Genomic DNA, 18,529 nt, shown 5'->3' with positions numbered 1-18,529 from the left:
GGGTAAGCAAAAAAAAAAAAAGAAAAAAAAAAGAGCAGCCGCCAGTGTGCCGCCGAAGACGGAGTGGGAGAGCAGAGCTGCGCTCCTCCTGCCGCGCACCCCCACGGATGGTCTTGCGTGCACCCCACTTTGGAGACCACTGCTTTAGAGGGTCACACCTTATTTGGCTAATACATTATTCAATACATATTAGTGAAATTTATCAAATAATATACTTAATCCTTTTATTCTGCTATTTGATCAGCCATAGCAGTAAGTTAAATTTTAAAAAGCGTATTAAATAGAAAGTTGATTGACAATGCTGTAGTACACATTAAATACTACACAACTCTTCCTTCCTTTAAGCTGCAAGGCTCTGGAGAAGCCCTGGTGATGGCAATGCTATCTTTACATTGGCTAATAGACCTAGTTCTCAGCCTAGTAGGTGTCAAGTAAATTTTTCAATGGGAATAGCCATTGCCAAATTCCACTGGAGGAACTATAGGTCAAACTTTTTCTCAAGGCCAAAGCCTCGAATTAAAATTAGTCACCTTCGGTTATAACAGAGTTGTAGTCCAGTAGATAGAATAAACACAGTTACTGAAAGGCATCTAAAATGCACATGAGGCAAGCAAACCAAGTGCTAGGTATAGCATTGCATGTATAGAGGGAGGGCCAGTGGAAAGCAGCAATAAAATAATTTCATGGTATTTTACATGGCACTTCAGTGCTGGCAGATTATTTTAGCATAACAACAAAGAGCTCAGCATGTGTGCACACCCTAGAGACTAACCTTGAGACTCACAGTGCAAGAAGAAATCCAGCTCTGAGACAAAAGGAGATACTGGAGCAGCAGAGAGAGGGTTTGAGGGCAGGGTAAATCCAAGGGAAAACAGAGAGTGGGCCAGACACAGAGACACACATAAAGGAGGTGGGGAAAAAAAAAAAAAAAAGACACAGTGAGACTCCCTGAACTTGAAAACAGGAAAGACAGGTTGGTAAAAGCAGACAGCATCATTAATGTTCCTCCTCAGCAGTCTGCGTGAGAGTGTTTCACAGCATGCTGCATTCTCTTCTAGAAAAGCAGAGATTAAACAGCCCATCAACTCACTCATCTTCCCCATGCAACAATGAGAAGCAACCCTAAAACACTTCTACTGATTAACCCTGCTTTCGAGGGTCACCATTCAAACTGCACAGACTTGTGCGACACTTGCAGCCTTCATCTCTTAGGTTAGAGCAGGTGTTAAGTTACCTTCTGTCGAGATATCCTCTGTGAAATAACTTGTGGCCTCCAGAGCAGACTCAGCCTCTTCTGAGATCAGAGCTGTACATGTAGAGAAAGACAGAGAGAGAGAGCAGAAGATGATTGGGTTACTGAGGTACCTCTCCCCTCCCATCTGCCATAGAATATCAGGGTTGGAAGGGACCTCAGGAGGTCATCTAGTCCAACCCCCTGCTCAAAAGCAGGACCAATCCCCAGTTAAATCATCCCAGCCAGGGATCATGTAACATCCCTATGGAAACTTACTTACACTGATAATTCATATATATCAATGGTTCGGTTTTTGGGTTTTTTTTAATATTTAGCAGTCCTTCAATGCAATTTAGTAGCTGGAAATGAGGCTGGCTATGTAACCAGCTTTCTGCAGATCATCAGCAAATTCTTCATAGATCAGTCTGAGAACCACTGAGGCAGGCTATCCATTCATTCCCCTCAGTAGGTGAGAACACAAAAAAAGCTTTATTGAAATATCTAGCAAAACATGTAAGGATGCTCCTCAGCCAATGTGATAGCTACCATTGGGTGTCAGAGAAGGAGGGAGAAGAGATCACTCACCCGGAGGCAGGTGCAATTTGTAAAGTAGTTTAAGCTTCTCAGTCAGGTCACCATGATACATCCCACCTGTGGGGGAAAGGATGAAATAAATAGCCCTTAGTGTTAAGAGTCACCGACAGCTCACAGGGGCCATCAAACAGACCCCTAGAGTTCCCATAGAAGCAAGGGGAAGCTGAAAAGATATGCAGTTACAGCTCCTGTACAGAAAGAAATCTGTGCGGCTGCATTCTGCACAACGTCTAACTTGTTTAGCAAGAAGGCATTTCTCATTCTGTAATGACATTGTCCTCCCTCCTGGATGAATTCTATTGTCTCTCTATGGTTATGTGCTCAGAACAGTGGAAAACTTTGCTAAAACATTCCACAGCATCTCTAGAAAAGACACTTACTCATTCCTGTAACAAACTCCTTGAAGTTAATGAGAGAGTCCCTGTTCTCATCTAGAAGCCGGAACATTCGCCCTGCCAGCACAGGTGTGTGGAGGCCACAGGACCAGAGGGTTAGACTGGCAAACAGCTCTCTGAACTGCTCCAGGTCAATGCGATACTGCTCCAGGTAGGGCAAGCTCTGATCTCGGTGGGCAGCTGCAGTGCGGCTGCTCCCCCAATAACAACTCGTCAGGTGTTTTGCCTTTGAGGGGAAAGGGTTAATAGGTCAAACCATTAATAGTTACACAAACCTTCATTCTTAGGGACTCAATTAAACCTCACGGACAAAGACACTGCATAGCCAGAGAAGAAACTTTTGCTCATACATCTATTTTTCTCCTCCCCTTATTTATTCCTAAGGTCCATGTGTGATCATGGCTGAGCTCTGAGAAATGAAGGAAGAGGATTTGATCAAACTAGAAAAAGACTGATTTCAAGGAGAACAAAAGGCACTATCAGATTTGGATGAAGACTCAGGCAGAGATTTGAGTACATAAGATTTGTCACAGTGCTAGAATGAAAGTTTTATGAATAAGTCATACCATCTTACTTTGCTACGTCTACAACATCGTGCAACTGAGTATTTCAAAGGCATCAAAAACACCGAGTCTTATTGCTCTCATGAGGTATGGAACTTTCATCCCATTTTTACATACGGGCAAACTGAGGCACAGAAGGGTTAAGTGACTTGCCCAAGATTACAAAGCAAGTCAGTGGCAGAGCTAGGAATAAAACCAAGGTCTTCTGAATCCAAGTCCTCTACTCTAGCCACTAAACATTCCTTTCCAGCATTGCCAGCATCTCTCCCTGATGAATATCATTTAAATGCTGTGAACAGTTTTCCATCACCTTTGTAAAAAAAACAAAAAACAAAAAAAAAACCCAGACATACTAGAGCCGGTCTCACTGGCACCATGTACCCCAGAGCCCCACTTCTGCTTTTGACAGATCAGATTCTGGATAGAAATACAATGCTATTACTACCCCATCCACTCAATCTTGGTTATCTATCTGTATATCTGAGGCAGAGTGACTAGGACACATTCTTCCCCATGCCAGGTCCCTACCTTGAACACCACATAAAGCTCTTCTAGTTGTTCCATAGAAAAACCAATGTCACCAGATATAGCTCGGACCTAAAGTAAGGGAGAGAAACAGAATGAACATTTATTTATTACTCCTAAACTGGAAAATTTATTCACTTACTATAAGAAACAATATTTCATATACCATGAAAAAGGCCAAGAGACTTGACTAAGGTACAGAGGAGGAAGGAGTGTTATAGTGATTTTGAACTGAAGGAAAACAGTCTCACCTCTCTGAGTTGCTAGGACAGGAACATGCCAGCAACTGCTGACACAAAGAACAGCTGTACCCTCCTTGAACGAGGAGGGTAAACACAGTAAAAAGCTGCTCAAAGTGTTAAGTATGTTTTCTGCTCTGACTGCATTGTAATTGGAAGTGAGAACAAGTGACATGTCACCTCTTTGCCTTTGTTTCACTTTTTGGCTTTCTAATGCCTCTATTGTCAGACATCTATAGCGCAGGTGCTACAGTGAGAGGGGCAAAGGGAACAGGTTTCACAACTGGCACAAATAGAAGAGTAAAGTGGCAGTAAGATGCAGATGCTCCTCCTCCGTCCTAGTCCTCTGTGGGTTCCCAACATCACAGCACACACTCTGGGTGGGAAGGACAGCAGTATCTACCATCCTGCAACCCTCAAAGAGCCAAGATGAAAAGTAACAAATACAGGCAGCTCTAACAAATGGAAAGTGTTACAAAGCCTGTTGTGGCTCATACTGGCAATGATTTGCCTATAATTCTACCAGGATCACATCTTCGCACTTCAACTGTTTCCTCTGCTCTTCAGCCCAACTTGTTAGACTAGATCAATGAGAGCTAAATGTCAGCAGATATATTTTCCACATTAACCATCATCCCTTTAGTCACCACATCCTGGGTTTGCTATAGAGCAGATTTTCAGAGGACTCAAAGCAAAATGTCCTACATTAACATGCCAACTGGTAGCTCATTTAATCTGGGTGTTACATACCACACTCCTCTTGGCTGTGTCCTCCAGGGATTGGATCACCTTCAATCTTTGCTTAAAGCGCATCTGCTCAATGTCATCTGCCCTCAAGTTGCTGAATTTCTACAGTAAGGAAGAAAAGCACATTGGGTCACCCCCATGTACCAATGAGACAAGTCTCACATTCAGTGACATATTGTTCCCCAAATCAGGAATCACCTTAGAAGTGACCTGAAAGGGAAAAAATGACTTTTTGTCAATAGAGATGGTCTGCTAAGACTCTTTTGTTAAGGGTGGGTGGGAAGTATAAAAACATGTGATGAGATGTGCTAGCACTCATTAGGAATCCATATTCAAATTGAGTGATGTACCTGTAAGGGGGCAGGGCTTTTTCTCAACAGCACTAATCAGAGAAGTAAAATGATTTGGATGCTGCTGCTTAAACAAGGAAGGAACAAGAAAGAATGAACAGTCAGAAAGAGTAGTGCTTTGAAGGAAGAGAGCGCAATGACAGAAACAGGATTTCCTTGAGCAGGACACAAACTGGCACAAGTTAGTGAGAAAACGAGACTAGAAAGCAACGTACGCTGTATGGGAAGAACAGTATAAGGGTGATCTGAAGGGAGAAGAAAAGGACAATGACAGAAGACAGAGAGGAAGAGAGTAGCAGAGAAAAGAAATCCACCTGAAAAACTAAGTCTTTTCCCAATTTTCCTCATTGCATTGAGGGAGAGGATGTGTCAAGTGTGCATTGATAACTGCCCTGGTAATTAAACATAAAAATAAACTATTTTCTCCCATGCAAGTATACTGTTGTCATCATCCATGAAGAGTTACTTCTGCAAAAGTGTAATTGGGAACCAGGGAGAATGCCTGCTATTTCTGTAATATGGCCTATTGGATTCGTGGCTGCTGCTGCCACCAATCCCAGGTTAGCAGACTCCAGGTCATCCAGCTATCATCACAACACAGACACCGCAGAATGGGATTCATGGGCATGCCAAACCTGGCACGATGAGTTTCGTGCAGATACGTTACTCACAACTCTCCAAAAGTTTATCCCCAAAACATTCCTTTTTCATTCCAATATTCAGTAATTAAGTTGCCTCTACAATTCCCTGGCATTAACTCACCCCATGTGCAAAATAACAGTCTAAAGCTTTTCTCCAGAGAGTGGAGGGAATCTCTGACCTATCAGCTTTAGTAGGCACTGAGAATCAATTTTCAATTTTAGTTAGCATGGTTGGTGAGATTTCATGGAATCTGAAAAGAAGAACAGAGTTGAAGTCCCACCATATTTAACATGAAGACTTGTGGCCCAATTCTGCATCCCTTGCATAAGGCCTAAGAATATGGATTATCTACATTACAGGGAAAATTTGATCTAAGCTACACAATTTGAGTTATGTGAATAGCGTAACTCAAATCGACGTAGCTAAGATCTACTTACCGCGGGGTCTACACTACGCAATGTTGACAGAGCGTCTCCCATCGACTCCCCCTACTCTTCTCGATCCAGTGGAGTACAGGAGTTGACGGGAGAGTGATCTGTGATTGATTTAGTGGATCTTCACTAGACCTGCTAAATTGACCACCAATACATCGATCACCGCAGCATCAATCCTCTGGTAAGTGTAGACAAGCCCCTAGTGAAGCCAATGAGTCTTGGCTACACAAGGAATGCAGGACTGGACCTTAAGTGGCAAAGATCACTCAAGTAAATATTAATCTTGCCTCTGACCTCATAGGATGTTTTGATGAGTTCAAAGATGTCAATTTCAAGCGGTGGCTCATCTCCACTTGTGAGTAAGGCATGCAGGTGTGGGATAGGTGGAGAAATACTCTGCCGATTTACTACATTGTCCAGGTACCTGTGGGGATAAACAAGAACAAAGGCAGGGCTCTGGATTAACACAATCTCAAGAATTAACAAAAAAGCAAGTAAGATCTTAAACATACTATTTCCACTTCCTTTGGACAATCAATCTCATTGGCTGGAATAAATTTATTTCTTCCCAGCTAGCCTGCCTAGCACCACTGATGTCTTTCACTCTAGTACAATCAGTTCTCGTTTAATTCTTCAGAGCACCTGAAACTTCTGAGATTTCAGAAAAATAAGGTGCAGGTGGTGGCATGTTTGGAATGGATCAACATTTAACTTTGCTACAGGAAGCCTTCTTACATTTGCTACATTACAGGAAGATTTGCCTCATCAGGTTTTAGGATGCTCCCCCCACTAGGAGCTGTTACTGACAGTGAATCAGAATTCTCCCTAGATTTGGTAGCAGCAACCTTTCAGACTTCAAACTCAAGCTAGACAGCAGGGATACATCATGCCAGGATGGGCCTTGGAAAATATGATGGAACTCTTCAGACCTTAGCTTTCTATCGTGAGACCCCATTTTCTGGATGCTGTAGAAGAAAGTCAACTGAATGCTTTTGGATTCTTGAGGGTAGAACAGAATGGGTCTTTCTTCATAGTGTGATGCTGTATGATTGAATGTCACCATTTAGATAATTGATACTGCCATTGTTATACAACTGCAACAAATCTTGTACAAAGTATGTCATGTAAGATGTCGATAGAAAAGTTATGATTTAGTAAGTATGATTATCCTGTTTATATGCATGCATCATTTTAGTATCTGAAGTTATCAATATTGGCTATGTATTGGCATCATACATGTGTGTTGTATTCCTGGGTAACACCCACCAGGTAAAACTTATATTAGGGCCAAACAGCTATGTACTGATGGCCCAGCAAGGACATTTAGCTCTCCCAATGGGCCATACGAAACTCACTCTGCCCAGGTAGCTCTTTCTGTGGACACCTCAGCAAGAATACGGGCCATGGCTACCCCCTGTGAGTCATCAAGCCATGTGAGGACATGGGATATGATCATGTGACCCTGGACTCCATCTTAGGCCAGTAACTTTCCACAGAGACAGTAAATTTCCAGGCACATGGCAAAGGATATAAAAGACTCCTGAGCTATCTCCATTTTGCCTCTTTCCTGCCTTGATTCTCTAGACTGTGGATTTACAACTAAAAGGAGCATTTTGAAATACGAACTGAAGACCTTCTAATCTTTTGGAAGTTATCAGAGAGATTTTACAAGCCAGCAGTCTATTCCATCACTGCTACAAATCTGATATAAGGATGTTGCTATTATTTGTATGTATATGATCAATTAACATTATTCACTCTCTTCTTTTTCTCTTTTATTATTAAAACTTTAGTTTTAGTTACTAAAGGATTGGCATCAGTGTGATTATTGGGTTGAAAGTTCCGAATTATATATTGACCTAGCTAAATGGCTGATTTCTTGGGATTAGGAGAATCCTATATTTGATTAAATTGGTTTTCAGTAACTACTCAGACAGTGTCTGGGTGGGGAGAGAAGGGCTGGAATGCCTAAAGAAACTGAATTTTTGACTTCCTGTTAACCATTGTGGTGAGACAGAAGTTTACTTTTATTACTGGATTGGTATAATCTAATGTTAGAATAACCAGCAGTTTAGGGTGAGTCTGCCTTATTTCTCAGCAGTTTGTCCTGAATTTGGCATCCTCAGCTGTGACCCACTGAGACACCGTGACATCTACTAAAGACAGTTCGAACTGCTAAGCAATGAAGATTGTGAGAGCATGAAAAATATTAAGGATTTCACACCAGAGTGGAAGGGCGAGTACCACTGCCGTTCACTTAATTACAAAGAATAATAATGAGGGCTACCTGCCCAGGACAGTCATGGCTTCGCCTTCATCACAGCAGTTTAGCAGCTTCTCCATGTTGGCATCCAGGATGGCCAGAGACACCTGCAAGATAAGCTTGATGCCCTCGTAGAAGAAGCAGTCAACAATGACCACAGCACTCTCAAAGGGCATGACGCTAAGGAAGAGGGTGAGGAACCAGGAGAGAGAAATGGTGGAAATCACTCCCAACTCCTGCATCTTCTCTGACAGCTGTGGAAGGTAGTCTCGCGTGAGCTCCTCAAAGATGCCTTGGTCCACTAATGCACCTGAAAAGACAAGGGGGAAGTGACAATTTGCTATCGCGGGACTGGGCACAAAGTAATGTAAGTCTATGCTAGTTGGATAAATATTGATTCTAATCACAAATCAGCCAGTTTTCAACAGAACTGAAATCAACTAAGGTTTGGTCATATGTATTTCCTGGTTCCCTCTTTAATATAACTGAAGAGATCTGCATACACATGTGAATATCATGTGATCTGCTACTGTACACCCTGCGGTGAGCAAGTCATTAATTGATCTGTATATCTCACCAGACGAAAGAGTGGTGGGGTGAAAGATTCTTGTTCTAAAAATAATGTCACAGAAGCAGAGAGATTAGAATTGAAGAACTGTGTGGGACAATCACCTACAGCATATACTTTAGTGCTTTATCCAGTCTAATTTTAGAAGTTCCAAGCAATGGAGCTTCCACAACTTCCCTTGGGAGACTATTCTAAAACTGAACTGATCTCACAATGAGGAAGTATTTGATAGTCAGGTTATTTTTTCTCCCCTAATTTCATCTCATCATTCCTATTTATACCCTTGAGTACCAACCTAAATAACTCCTGCCACCATTCCTTTGTGTTTACACCCTTCAAATACTTGGTAGACTTCCCACCCCTTTGTCATGTACACATTTAGCTCTTTTAAATCTTTCCATGTAAGTCTAGCCCGCCAGCCCCTTCCCATTTCTGATTCTCTTCTCTGTCTTCCCTCCAATTAATAGTTGTCTGGTCCTGAAGGGTTAAGAACTGAATTATTCCAGGGAGAATAACTGGATATTTAGAATTTGCAGGAAATTCTTTACACATCATTAATGAGGCCAAAGCTTTCATCGGCTAGTGTCCCATACTCTTTCAAATGCACTATGTTTAATGGTCTGTTAATAAACATGACTCTCCTTCTTTCCTGAGTTCTGCTGATTGTATAATAGAAGGAAGTGCCAGCCCCCATGATGAATTTGACAGACTCACCCACCACCCTGGAATTGTAGTAGTCTGGCAGCATCCGCTCGCACAAGGCCACTAGGATCCAGAAAGCCTCCTCCTCATTGCAGTACAGCAACAGTACCGATGTCACGATGTTCATGGCCTGGCAGCAGGTAGAGGAACACAAACATGCATGGAGAGAAAAATACCACAGTAGCTGAGGGTATTCAGGAAGGTAAATGGGACTCTATAAACGTGAGGTAAATGTGGTTAGAATACTATGCTCCTATGGATAAGGTAGGAGACCAGGAGTCTGAAGATCTATGTTCTGTTTCCAGCTAACCGCTCTTGGCCTCAGCTCCTGCAGCCGTGAAATGGTGATAGCCCCACGCATCTTTGTAAAGCACTTTGATCCATGGATGCAAAGTATTAGTATTAACTAACCTGGTTACTAAAACCTTGAAAAGGGTATTTATGCTGAGAGAGTTTTTGATAGAGCAGTGTGAAGGAGGCTGTAAATATCCAAAGGATAGATAAAACAATTCAGCTTCTACATACTCTGGATATCCTGTAGCAGTTTACAAATGAGTTTGGTGCAGGCTGTGCACGGTCAATACAGCTGTCTTCATAATCTCAGCTAGTTCTTGTGCACTACTTAGGAAACTAGAAGGTGCTTTTATTGAGTGAGAAAAAGTTAGCCAGGACACTGGGGCTCTCCCCAATCTAATAAAATATTCTGTGGCTCACAGCCACTAGAATTATTTCCAGGGCTGTAAGTAATAAAACCCAAGTTTGCAGAGTATGGTTTCAATCCATCAACCTCTGGGTTATGGGCCCAGCACGCTTCCGCTGCCCCACTCTGATAGGCAGAACAAATGGATTTAACATCACATCCAAAGGACAGTTACAGTTTTACAACACAGCAGCCCCTGCCTTAGCGCTGGAGTATAAGGGCATCATCAAGGAGGATCCCAAATTCCAGTGTGAAACTTCTTTAAAATGGGGGTTTGACTCTCAGTAATGTCCAAAGCGTGGGGGGACAATCCATACTCCCCTCTTACCTGACAGTACCCGATTGTGGGGTTTCGGAACGCGTAAGCTGTCAGGACCCTCCGAAGGGCCGCGATCCCCAACTCATTCTGAAAGGCAGGGTGCTCTGGCATGGAACGGTGCAGGTCTCGCTCAATTTCCTCTGTAGCAAGGCTGTATTTTCCCATTGACTTTTCCACCAGCTCTGCATAGTACCCAGGAAGCGTCACCATCTCATTCCAGGCCCCTACAATGACAAAGGCATTGCTTCACTCACTTGTCCCCAAAGTTTCAGTGAAGGGGCAGATAGGGGACGGTACACAGACTCAAATGAATACAAGCAGATCCCAAAGTTCAGAAACAAATCTGCAGATAAATCAGGTAATTCCCCAGCTTCTAAATGTCACAATTCGGACAAAGACGACTCTGTAGCACCTGGGAAAAGAGAGAATTTCCTTTCACTGTACTGTCATGCAGCCCTAGCAGGCAACAGATCATAGTCTCTTCAGAAAGCACCTGCTGGCCTACTGCATTCAGATTGAGAGAGAAACTGGGTCTCTCTAAAGCTTCATGCAGCTGGAGTACACCGGGGAGTAAATGATTAATTTAGAAATAAATGTGATCTACTTAGATATGAACATTTAACTCTTGCAACATCGGAAATTTGCAGAAGGCCTCATATTTGTTAACTGCAGAAGGGCTACCCGTTACCTGGGAACTGTCTCGAGTGTACAGTAGAGCCTTTTACCTGAGAACAAGAGCCACAACTCTCCACGAAGATTCTCTGGGATCCCTTTTAGTACCAATTCACGGGTCTTGGTTGTGCGATACATACACATTCCTCGCCCATACTCGAAGAAATGAATATTCCATGACTCTTCCTTCATCTTCTCCTTTGCCTAAGAGGAAAAACAAACAGAGCCTTTGGATGGACTAAAGCATTTTCGTCAAGTTCACCTATAGAATGAGAGGTTTCAGAATACTCAAGCCTGTACTTGACAAAGGAAATACAGTGCCACATTTAAACTGTTTCCTCTTGCTTATTCTTTGATGTGCTACATTCACTATATACATAATTTATGAACAACTGATCATCTGTATCAAGTTTCTAAGTATTCACTGCCAAAAGGTGCAAGCAAGTAGGTTGAAACGTGACATTGATACAGCTTTTACTTGAATAAAGAGGTGCTAGTCTAGGATGTGATGGATGGCACTGTCGTCATGACACATCACCCTTCATCTTAAAGATCTGATTTTAAATAGATCACAAGTGAAATGATTTTGGTGGCCTCGATCTACATTTTATGTCTCATCTACAACACACATGTAACCAAGTCAGGGTGTTCTCTTACTACATGGTTAAAATTACTACGTCCCCCGTACCCAGGCTAAAGCTCTTGGAAATCTGAAGCGAGAGCGAAACTGACTCAATGGATAATTATCAACATAGCACAAGAATTTAGCACAATTGGCAGTCTTTGCTCAAGTAGCCCACGACTGGAAAATCAAGATAGAGCTTGGGTTACAGCTCCGATGCATTTCCAGAGCTGTATGGGAGCCTAGCAATGGAACTGCAGCTGGTGAAACAGGTCAGTGGGCAGATGCACTGATGGAGCTTTGGAGTACAGAATGAAGAACGAGGAAGTTTTCACTATGCCTGTCTGTTCTAGTCTGCATTCACTTAAACACCAAACTCCTTGCAATTAATTGTTTTCCATTAAATGTAAGCAGCTTGTATACCCCTTTGGGTCCCAAGAGCTCCTCGGAGTTTCTCCTGAAGAGTTTGAGTAGCCCCTGGGAGGCCGTTGGCACATCCCCTGTACAGAAGCTGGGGACCAACTGGTTGCTGAGAGTAGAGGTTGGGCTGACTGCAGGTGGACTGCTGGAAGAGAGCTCTGGAAACTCCTGAAGAACAAAAATATATAGTCTGAAAAAAAGCATAATAAGCTTCTACTGTTTATTTTGCAAGCACATTTTGTGTGGTCAAATACTACACTGAAGTCCTCTCTACAAAACATGCTGACTTCTCCATGCTGCCCAACCAATACCCCTCAACCCAGCCCTTGCAGGGACCGCTACCCAGAGTAAAAGGTAGCTCCATCTCCAAGCCCACTCTATATTTCCCCTTTCTACCCAGACTACCAAAGGTGCCAGCTGTGATGTGGAGACCTGCCAACAAAGATTAGATGGAGATGGCCAACAGGCTACCTAACAGTAGTAATGCCACTTCTGGCCACTAACCTAAAAGTAAGAACGTCTGTATCTCATTACCAGTCCCCAGAGCTATCCATTACTTAGCTTTAAGAACTATTCTACGATCTTCAACCATAATCCATGAATGTATTAAGATTTATTGTCTCAGGCATCCTTAAGAGACCCATTGGGCCACATCCTCTGCTGTGTCCAGATCTCATTGACTGTAACAAAATATGCTCTAGTATACTGGCCACTAGAGGCTGCTCCAAACTGTGCCAGCTGGGGATTACCAGAGCATATTTAGCTCTGGCCACTTCCCCTGCCCACCCTGACATGTCCCTCACACCAGGAGTTGTGGAAAGGGAAGCTTTACGCTCCCTAGGGATTGTCCCATTCTGAGGGTATCTCCGGCACGGGATTTAGGAGGAGGTATTTGCTCCCTTTACACTGACTGACTGTGCAGAAGGGGTACAGCAGACCAGAGAATCTAGTCTAACATTTCAGCCTCTCTCTCTCTCTTCCCCTGCCTTTCAAAGAAATAGATGCAGTCTACTTCCTTTCCCCTTGCCAACAGCACTCCCCCAGCATAAACACCATTTTCTCTGTGATGCTCAGGCTCTAGCTTTCTTTATCTTGAGAAATTATAATGCAACTCTAACCAATGAATGGGTAACTTCCCTAATCTGCCGAGAATAGTGATGCAAATGAGAAATTGATGTAAATAGGTCTTATTCCCACTGTTCCTCATTATAAAGACCTGAAATGTCAGAGCTTAATCAGCCTCCAGCTTTCAGAGTAGGAGTCTGATAGGAAGATGCCATTTCCTGGAGTAGACAATGCAACAAACATCTCTTTGGAAAGGTGGAAAGTCCACTCCAGAACCCTGCTCTAGTACCTCACATCCAGTGTCACTGAAGCTCCCCTTCCACTTTCTGCCACTGCCATCCGATTTCTTTGATGGTGTTCTCTGCAAGAAGTCAGAGATTCTCTGTACCAGGAAATCTCGGTCCTTCAGGTTGGCGAAGAGGAAGGTCATTTTACTTTTGGTGCTGATGGAGAGAGGGCGGGGCAAGACACTGGAGCTGTCTGCTTTCTCAACGACTGCCACCTGGAAAAGACAGTCACAGGCAATTTAGATATAGCAGGTCTCCATCATTTCCATTTGATCATTAAAAGGGACTCTGAGACGCAGGTCCAAATTTAATTTGCTATAAAACATTTATAACCTGGATTGTCCTCCAGGTATTAATTTTTGCCAACACATCAACTCCATCATCAAATCATTTAAAAAGACACATGCAAGATGGTCTAAGCCAGCAGCCTCTGCTGTAGCTGATGTGGTTTTTACAGGAATGATAGTGGCGCCTGTTGTGGAAAGAAGGGGGAGAAAACTGATGAAGTACCACCACAAAGAGGAGTTTACTTTGCTGTTTTAACACCTTCTTCCTCATGCCTGCCATGTGCTCTGGTTTATACAGAAAGATCAAAAGGCTTTCCTCAGTTTCCTCAGCTGAAGGACAGACCTTTCACTGCCCCCCATCAAGATGCTGAGAACCCTTTTAAATTGAAAGAATAAAAACATATGCAGTGTGAATAAGATTTTGCCTTTTTTCCTATTTACAAAATTGAGTGTGTAAACAAAATAAGAAAATACAAGAGATTGTTTAAAAAAAATGGTTTCAGAGTAACAGCCGTGTTAGTCTGTATTTGCAAAAAGAAAAGGAGTACTTGTGGCACCTTAGAGACTAACCAGGTTATTTGAGCATAAGCTTTCGTGAGCTACAGCTCACTTCATCCGATGAAGTGAGCTGCAGCTCACGAAAGCTTATGCTCAAATAACCTGGTTAGTCTCTAAGGTGCCACAAGTACTCCTTTTCTTTTTAAAAAAAAAATGCTACTTTTCTAGAATAGGAGAGAGAATGCCAAGACAGAAAAGTGTGCTCACCTGCACTGGGCACAAACAGCTGTGCCCGATACTCCAACAGTAGCCCTATCTCCACTAGTACAAAACAGAGCAAGACACCCTGAAAGCTTATTTTTTATAAGAGCTACAGAAAAAATATTTTGTTATTGTTGTTCCCCCTTCCTTCTTTGTTAATGAGTTCTATTGAAGAAGCTGTGCAGATTTCATTAATGATGGCACGCAAGCAAGATGCATTTCAGTTTAATTAAAAATAGAAAAAAATCTGTTTGCCAAATGGGAACGGACAAAGTGGCATGGGGGAAAAATGCTACTTTCAAGCTGCTAAGAGGTCCTTCTTTTACAAACAGGAGAGGAAAAACAAAATCTAAAACGTAAACAAAATAAACCAACAGTCACAATGTCCTTTGAACAGACTTTGTTAAGCACTGAAAGTTTGACTTGTCTATGGATACTTCCAGAACTGGATAAGAAACAAACTTACTAGTCAGCAGTCTCATGGTTACTGAAGAAAATATTTGCATGTGTACTCTACCTTTGCTTCCTTCCCTGTTACTCAGGTTTTGGAGACAGATTTCTCTTTCAATAGGAACTGATCTCAGTCTTTTGCTAGAAACATTGCCCATTATGAAAGAATCCCCCAGTACCTAAATAAACTGTCATTTCTGGTGAAACCATTTGGGAATCATTAGGTAAGGGATAGATAAGAAGACAGAAAACATCATATTGCCTCTCTATAAATCCATGTACGCCCACATCTTGAATACTGTGTGCAGATCTGGTCACCGCATCTCAAAAAAGATATACTGGAATTGGAAAAGGTACAGAAAACAACAAAAATTATTAGGGTTATGAAACAGCTGCCATATGAGGAGAAATTAATAAGACTGGGACTTTTCAGTTGAAAAAGAGACAACTGGGAGGGATCCGATAGAGATCTATAAAATCATGACTGGCGAAAGTAAATAAGGAAGTGTTATTTACTCCTCAGAACACAAGAACCAGGGGTCACCAAATTAAATTTATAGGCAGCAGGTTTAAAACAAAAAGAAGTATTTCTTCACAATGCACAGTCGAGCTGTGGAACTCATTGCCAGAGGATGTTGTGAAGCCCAAGACTATAACAGGGTTCAAAAAAGAACTAGCTAAATTCATGGAGGATAGGTCCATCAATGGCTATGAGCCAAGACAAACAGGGATGCAAAACCATGCTCTGAAGTGTCCCTAGCCTCTGTTTGCCAGACACTGGGAATGAGTGACAGAGGATGTATCACTTGATGATTACCTCTTCTGTTCATTCCCTCTGAAGCACCTGGCATTGGCCACTGTCGGAAGACAGGATACTGAGCTAGATGGACTATTGGTCTGATCCAGTATGGCTGTTCTTATGTTCTTAGCCTATGGATTAACTGTGGTCAAGAGTCAGGATTCACAACCTGTAAGCACCAGAAACACCCAAAAGCTAAAGACCAAAAGCTTGTAGTCCTGATGCATAAGTGGCTTTTCATTTTAATAGGTTCCCACCTCCCTGAGTGGAATGATGAGATGACAGGCCTCCTCTGCTTTGCTGGCAAAACAGATGTAATTGTTGGAAACAAACATCTGGCCAGGTATGTGCATCTTGTTAAATGGAGTCCACAAGGTGCAGTCTGTATGTCCATCCAGGCGTTCATCCTTGGGCAGCCGGAAGGTGGCACGGTACCAATCATTTTTGGCTCGAGCATCCAGATCTCTGGGGGGAAAAAAGAGAAGGGTAATCCCCACACTGGGAGGCATGAATGGCCTCACCCTCCATTCTCAAAATCCTAAGAAGGAAACAACACAACCAAAGGTTCATTCCAGTCTCAGCGTGCAAGAGTGCCTCTCGTCTTCACACTGTTCACTTCTCCAACTGAGATATACCACAACACCCACACATTCTCTGGAGCACAAGTACTTAAAAGATAAAACAAGGTTTCTCTTGGATGCATCTCATAAACATAAAATATACCTTACTCTCATAAATACTTTGAGAGAAATCATCACAAGGTTGAAACAGATGGATTTAAACAACTGTACAACCTTCCATCCCAAAACAGTGGTACTATTAAAATTTGTACAATACTTTGAAGATGTAAAATGCTATAAGCGTACTATGATTTTTTTAAAAGACCCTCACCTTTTTAAAAAAGGAGATCAGAGCAGAGGATTGGGGGGAAATATAGGGATCCTGAAAGCATGCTTCTAAATAGTTGCATGCCTTGCCCTTCCCCAAATGCATTACTGTACCAAAGCAGAAGGCATTGTAGATGAAGTCATCTCCAATAGAAGCAAATTCTGCTTACATGATTATTTTCAGATAGGGATCATTGAAAGTCCAGTCTATGCCTTCATGCACAGGGGGAAAACTGAACTTGTCTAAAATATAGATGAATTGTACTCAGGACAAAAATGAGCATAGCTACAAGGGGGGAATGTCAGAGATTATGTAGCACCTAAAGTAATCAAGCCTTGATTCAGATTTGGGCCTCAGGTGCTAATCCATATATTACTAAATAATGTACGCCCATTCTTTGACTCTCCTGCTCCTCCCTTCCCCTCTTCCCATTTCCACTGCTGGAAGATACACACACCTTTTGAGTGCAGAGATGTTCTTTAGAGGCTTGCTGGGCTTGGGAAGGGACTTGTCCTCCAGGAAGCCCTCGTTGTCCAATAGCTGCCGCATGGCGATATTGGCCAGCTGTTCCATCAGCTTGAAGGTCTCATTGATGTTGAGGAACATGGAGAAGTAAAGCTCGCTATCCCTGGTACTCACTTTAATGCACTCAGGGAACAGCAGTGTGGCATTTTTTTCCAGCTGTGTCACGTCCACCCACTGGACGATCAGGGTCACTAGGGAAGCACCCAAAGTAAACCCACCAATTACAATGTGATGCAAAACACACATAGCCAGTAGGAGAGAAGTCAAAGCAGCAAGCAAGACTTACTATTTCTTTTCCCACTCTTGGGCAGTTTTTTTCTTCCCAAGTGCCTCACCATAAAGAAAGCACTGTCTGACAATAACTGGTCTATGAAACAATACTGGATCCTACCTGAATGTTGCCGAATTAGTGCATACTCCTAATTATATCTCCTCAGATTTTCATATCTCATCCATAGCAGATAACTACGGGCAACAGAGTAACTCCTGAGGCAAATGCCATCAAGATCTCAAAACTCTAATAAAGAACCGCAAACAGCACTAGGTTAATGCGAACCTTTTAGTTTGCGTCCACAGTGTCAACATGTGGGAGTTACAGGGAAGTGCAGACATTGCCACAGGCTTCTTGATCACTTTATGTGCTTTTGAGAATTCTACCCATAAAGTCATGAGAAAGCTAGATGACAAGTGTAAGCGGGACCTGAAGGCTGTGTGCTGGGGCTAAAAGAAGATTCCCATGGGGAAAAAAAATTAAAAACAGCCAAAAAAGCCAACACCAATGATCAACTATATCAAGGGGGAAGTGGCAGACAAGAGCACATAGCAAGCTGATAACTTACCTTCTTTGCCCAGCAGGAAGGAGTAGAAACAGAGGTGATTGACAGTAAGATATAGCCAGCCCTGCCTTGGAACACGCCCTTTCCAGTAGCTGCAAGAATAGTAATTGACTAGCTTCTCCACCTCAGGCATTCCAAACTGTTTTCGCATCTTGAGTTCAGCCTCCTTAAATTTACCTGGATCCTCTTCACCCAGGGGCTGCTGATTCTTGTTCTCTTCAGCAATAATGCCCTGAAGGGAGAGGAGAGGATGATGGAAAGTGGAAAAATCAGTGCTGCCTTCACTTACAGTTTTAAAGTAGCACAATCTCAGAGACAGAGAGAAAGAACATGGCAAGGGAATCAGCACCAGATCCAGGTTAAAGGCAAAACAAAGACATTTAATAAGAACAACAAATCAGAACCTGTGCCTGAACACACACTGAAAGCTAGTGTCCATAAATAACATCTCAGTGACCTTCTCATGACTGGCCTAGTAACTCAGAGTTAGCACTCTATACTGCCATGCAGGAGACCTGAGGTGAATTCCTGGTACTGCTGAAGAGTAAGCATGCTCCCTAGAGGGCTTGGAGTTCCATAGACAGCACCAATGGGCGTTAAAGAGAGTTCTGTCCTATCCTGTTTAACCAGAAGGAAAAGACTGA

At 42.6% G+C, this 18,529-nt stretch overlaps 1 protein-coding gene across 3 annotated transcripts in view; it reads right to left on the bottom strand.

The window, feature by feature from the left end:
* TBC1D9B (TBC1 domain family member 9B) overlaps positions 1-18,529 on the bottom strand; it is a 38,109-nt gene that overhangs the window by 7,309 nt on the left and 12,271 nt on the right. Inside the window, exons 4-19 of one of the 3 annotated variants that reach the window (XM_073355366.2) lie at positions 17,889-18,117; positions 16,982-17,240; positions 15,894-16,101; positions 13,344-13,556; positions 11,993-12,157; positions 11,001-11,151; positions 10,285-10,499; positions 9,269-9,386; positions 8,011-8,296; positions 6,018-6,147; positions 4,301-4,399; positions 3,315-3,383; positions 2,209-2,449; positions 1,820-1,885; positions 1,235-1,306; positions 773-823 (exon numbers count right to left, since the gene is read on the bottom strand). In XM_073355366.2, coding sequence (XP_073211467.1) covers positions 773-823; positions 1,235-1,306; positions 1,820-1,885; positions 2,209-2,449; positions 3,315-3,383; positions 4,301-4,399; positions 6,018-6,147; positions 8,011-8,296; positions 9,269-9,386; positions 10,285-10,499; positions 11,001-11,151; positions 11,993-12,157; positions 13,344-13,556; positions 15,894-16,101; positions 16,982-17,240; positions 17,889-18,117 — 2,572 coding nt within the window. The remainder of the gene's footprint in view (positions 1-772; positions 824-1,234; positions 1,307-1,819; positions 1,886-2,208; positions 2,450-3,314; positions 3,384-4,300; positions 4,400-6,017; positions 6,148-8,010; positions 8,297-9,268; positions 9,387-10,284; positions 10,500-11,000; positions 11,152-11,992; positions 12,158-13,343; positions 13,557-15,893; positions 16,102-16,981; positions 17,241-17,888; positions 18,118-18,529) is intronic. The other 2 variants (XM_073355370.2, XM_073355368.2) reach the window with 2 other exon arrangements.

Source organism: Lepidochelys kempii, chromosome 8 (assembly GCF_965140285.1).
Source record: "Lepidochelys kempii isolate rLepKem1 chromosome 8, rLepKem1.hap1, whole genome shotgun sequence".
Classification (NCBI taxonomy): Eukaryota; Metazoa; Chordata; order Testudines; family Cheloniidae; genus Lepidochelys; species Lepidochelys kempii.
This window is presented reverse-complemented; position numbering and strand designations above follow the sequence as displayed.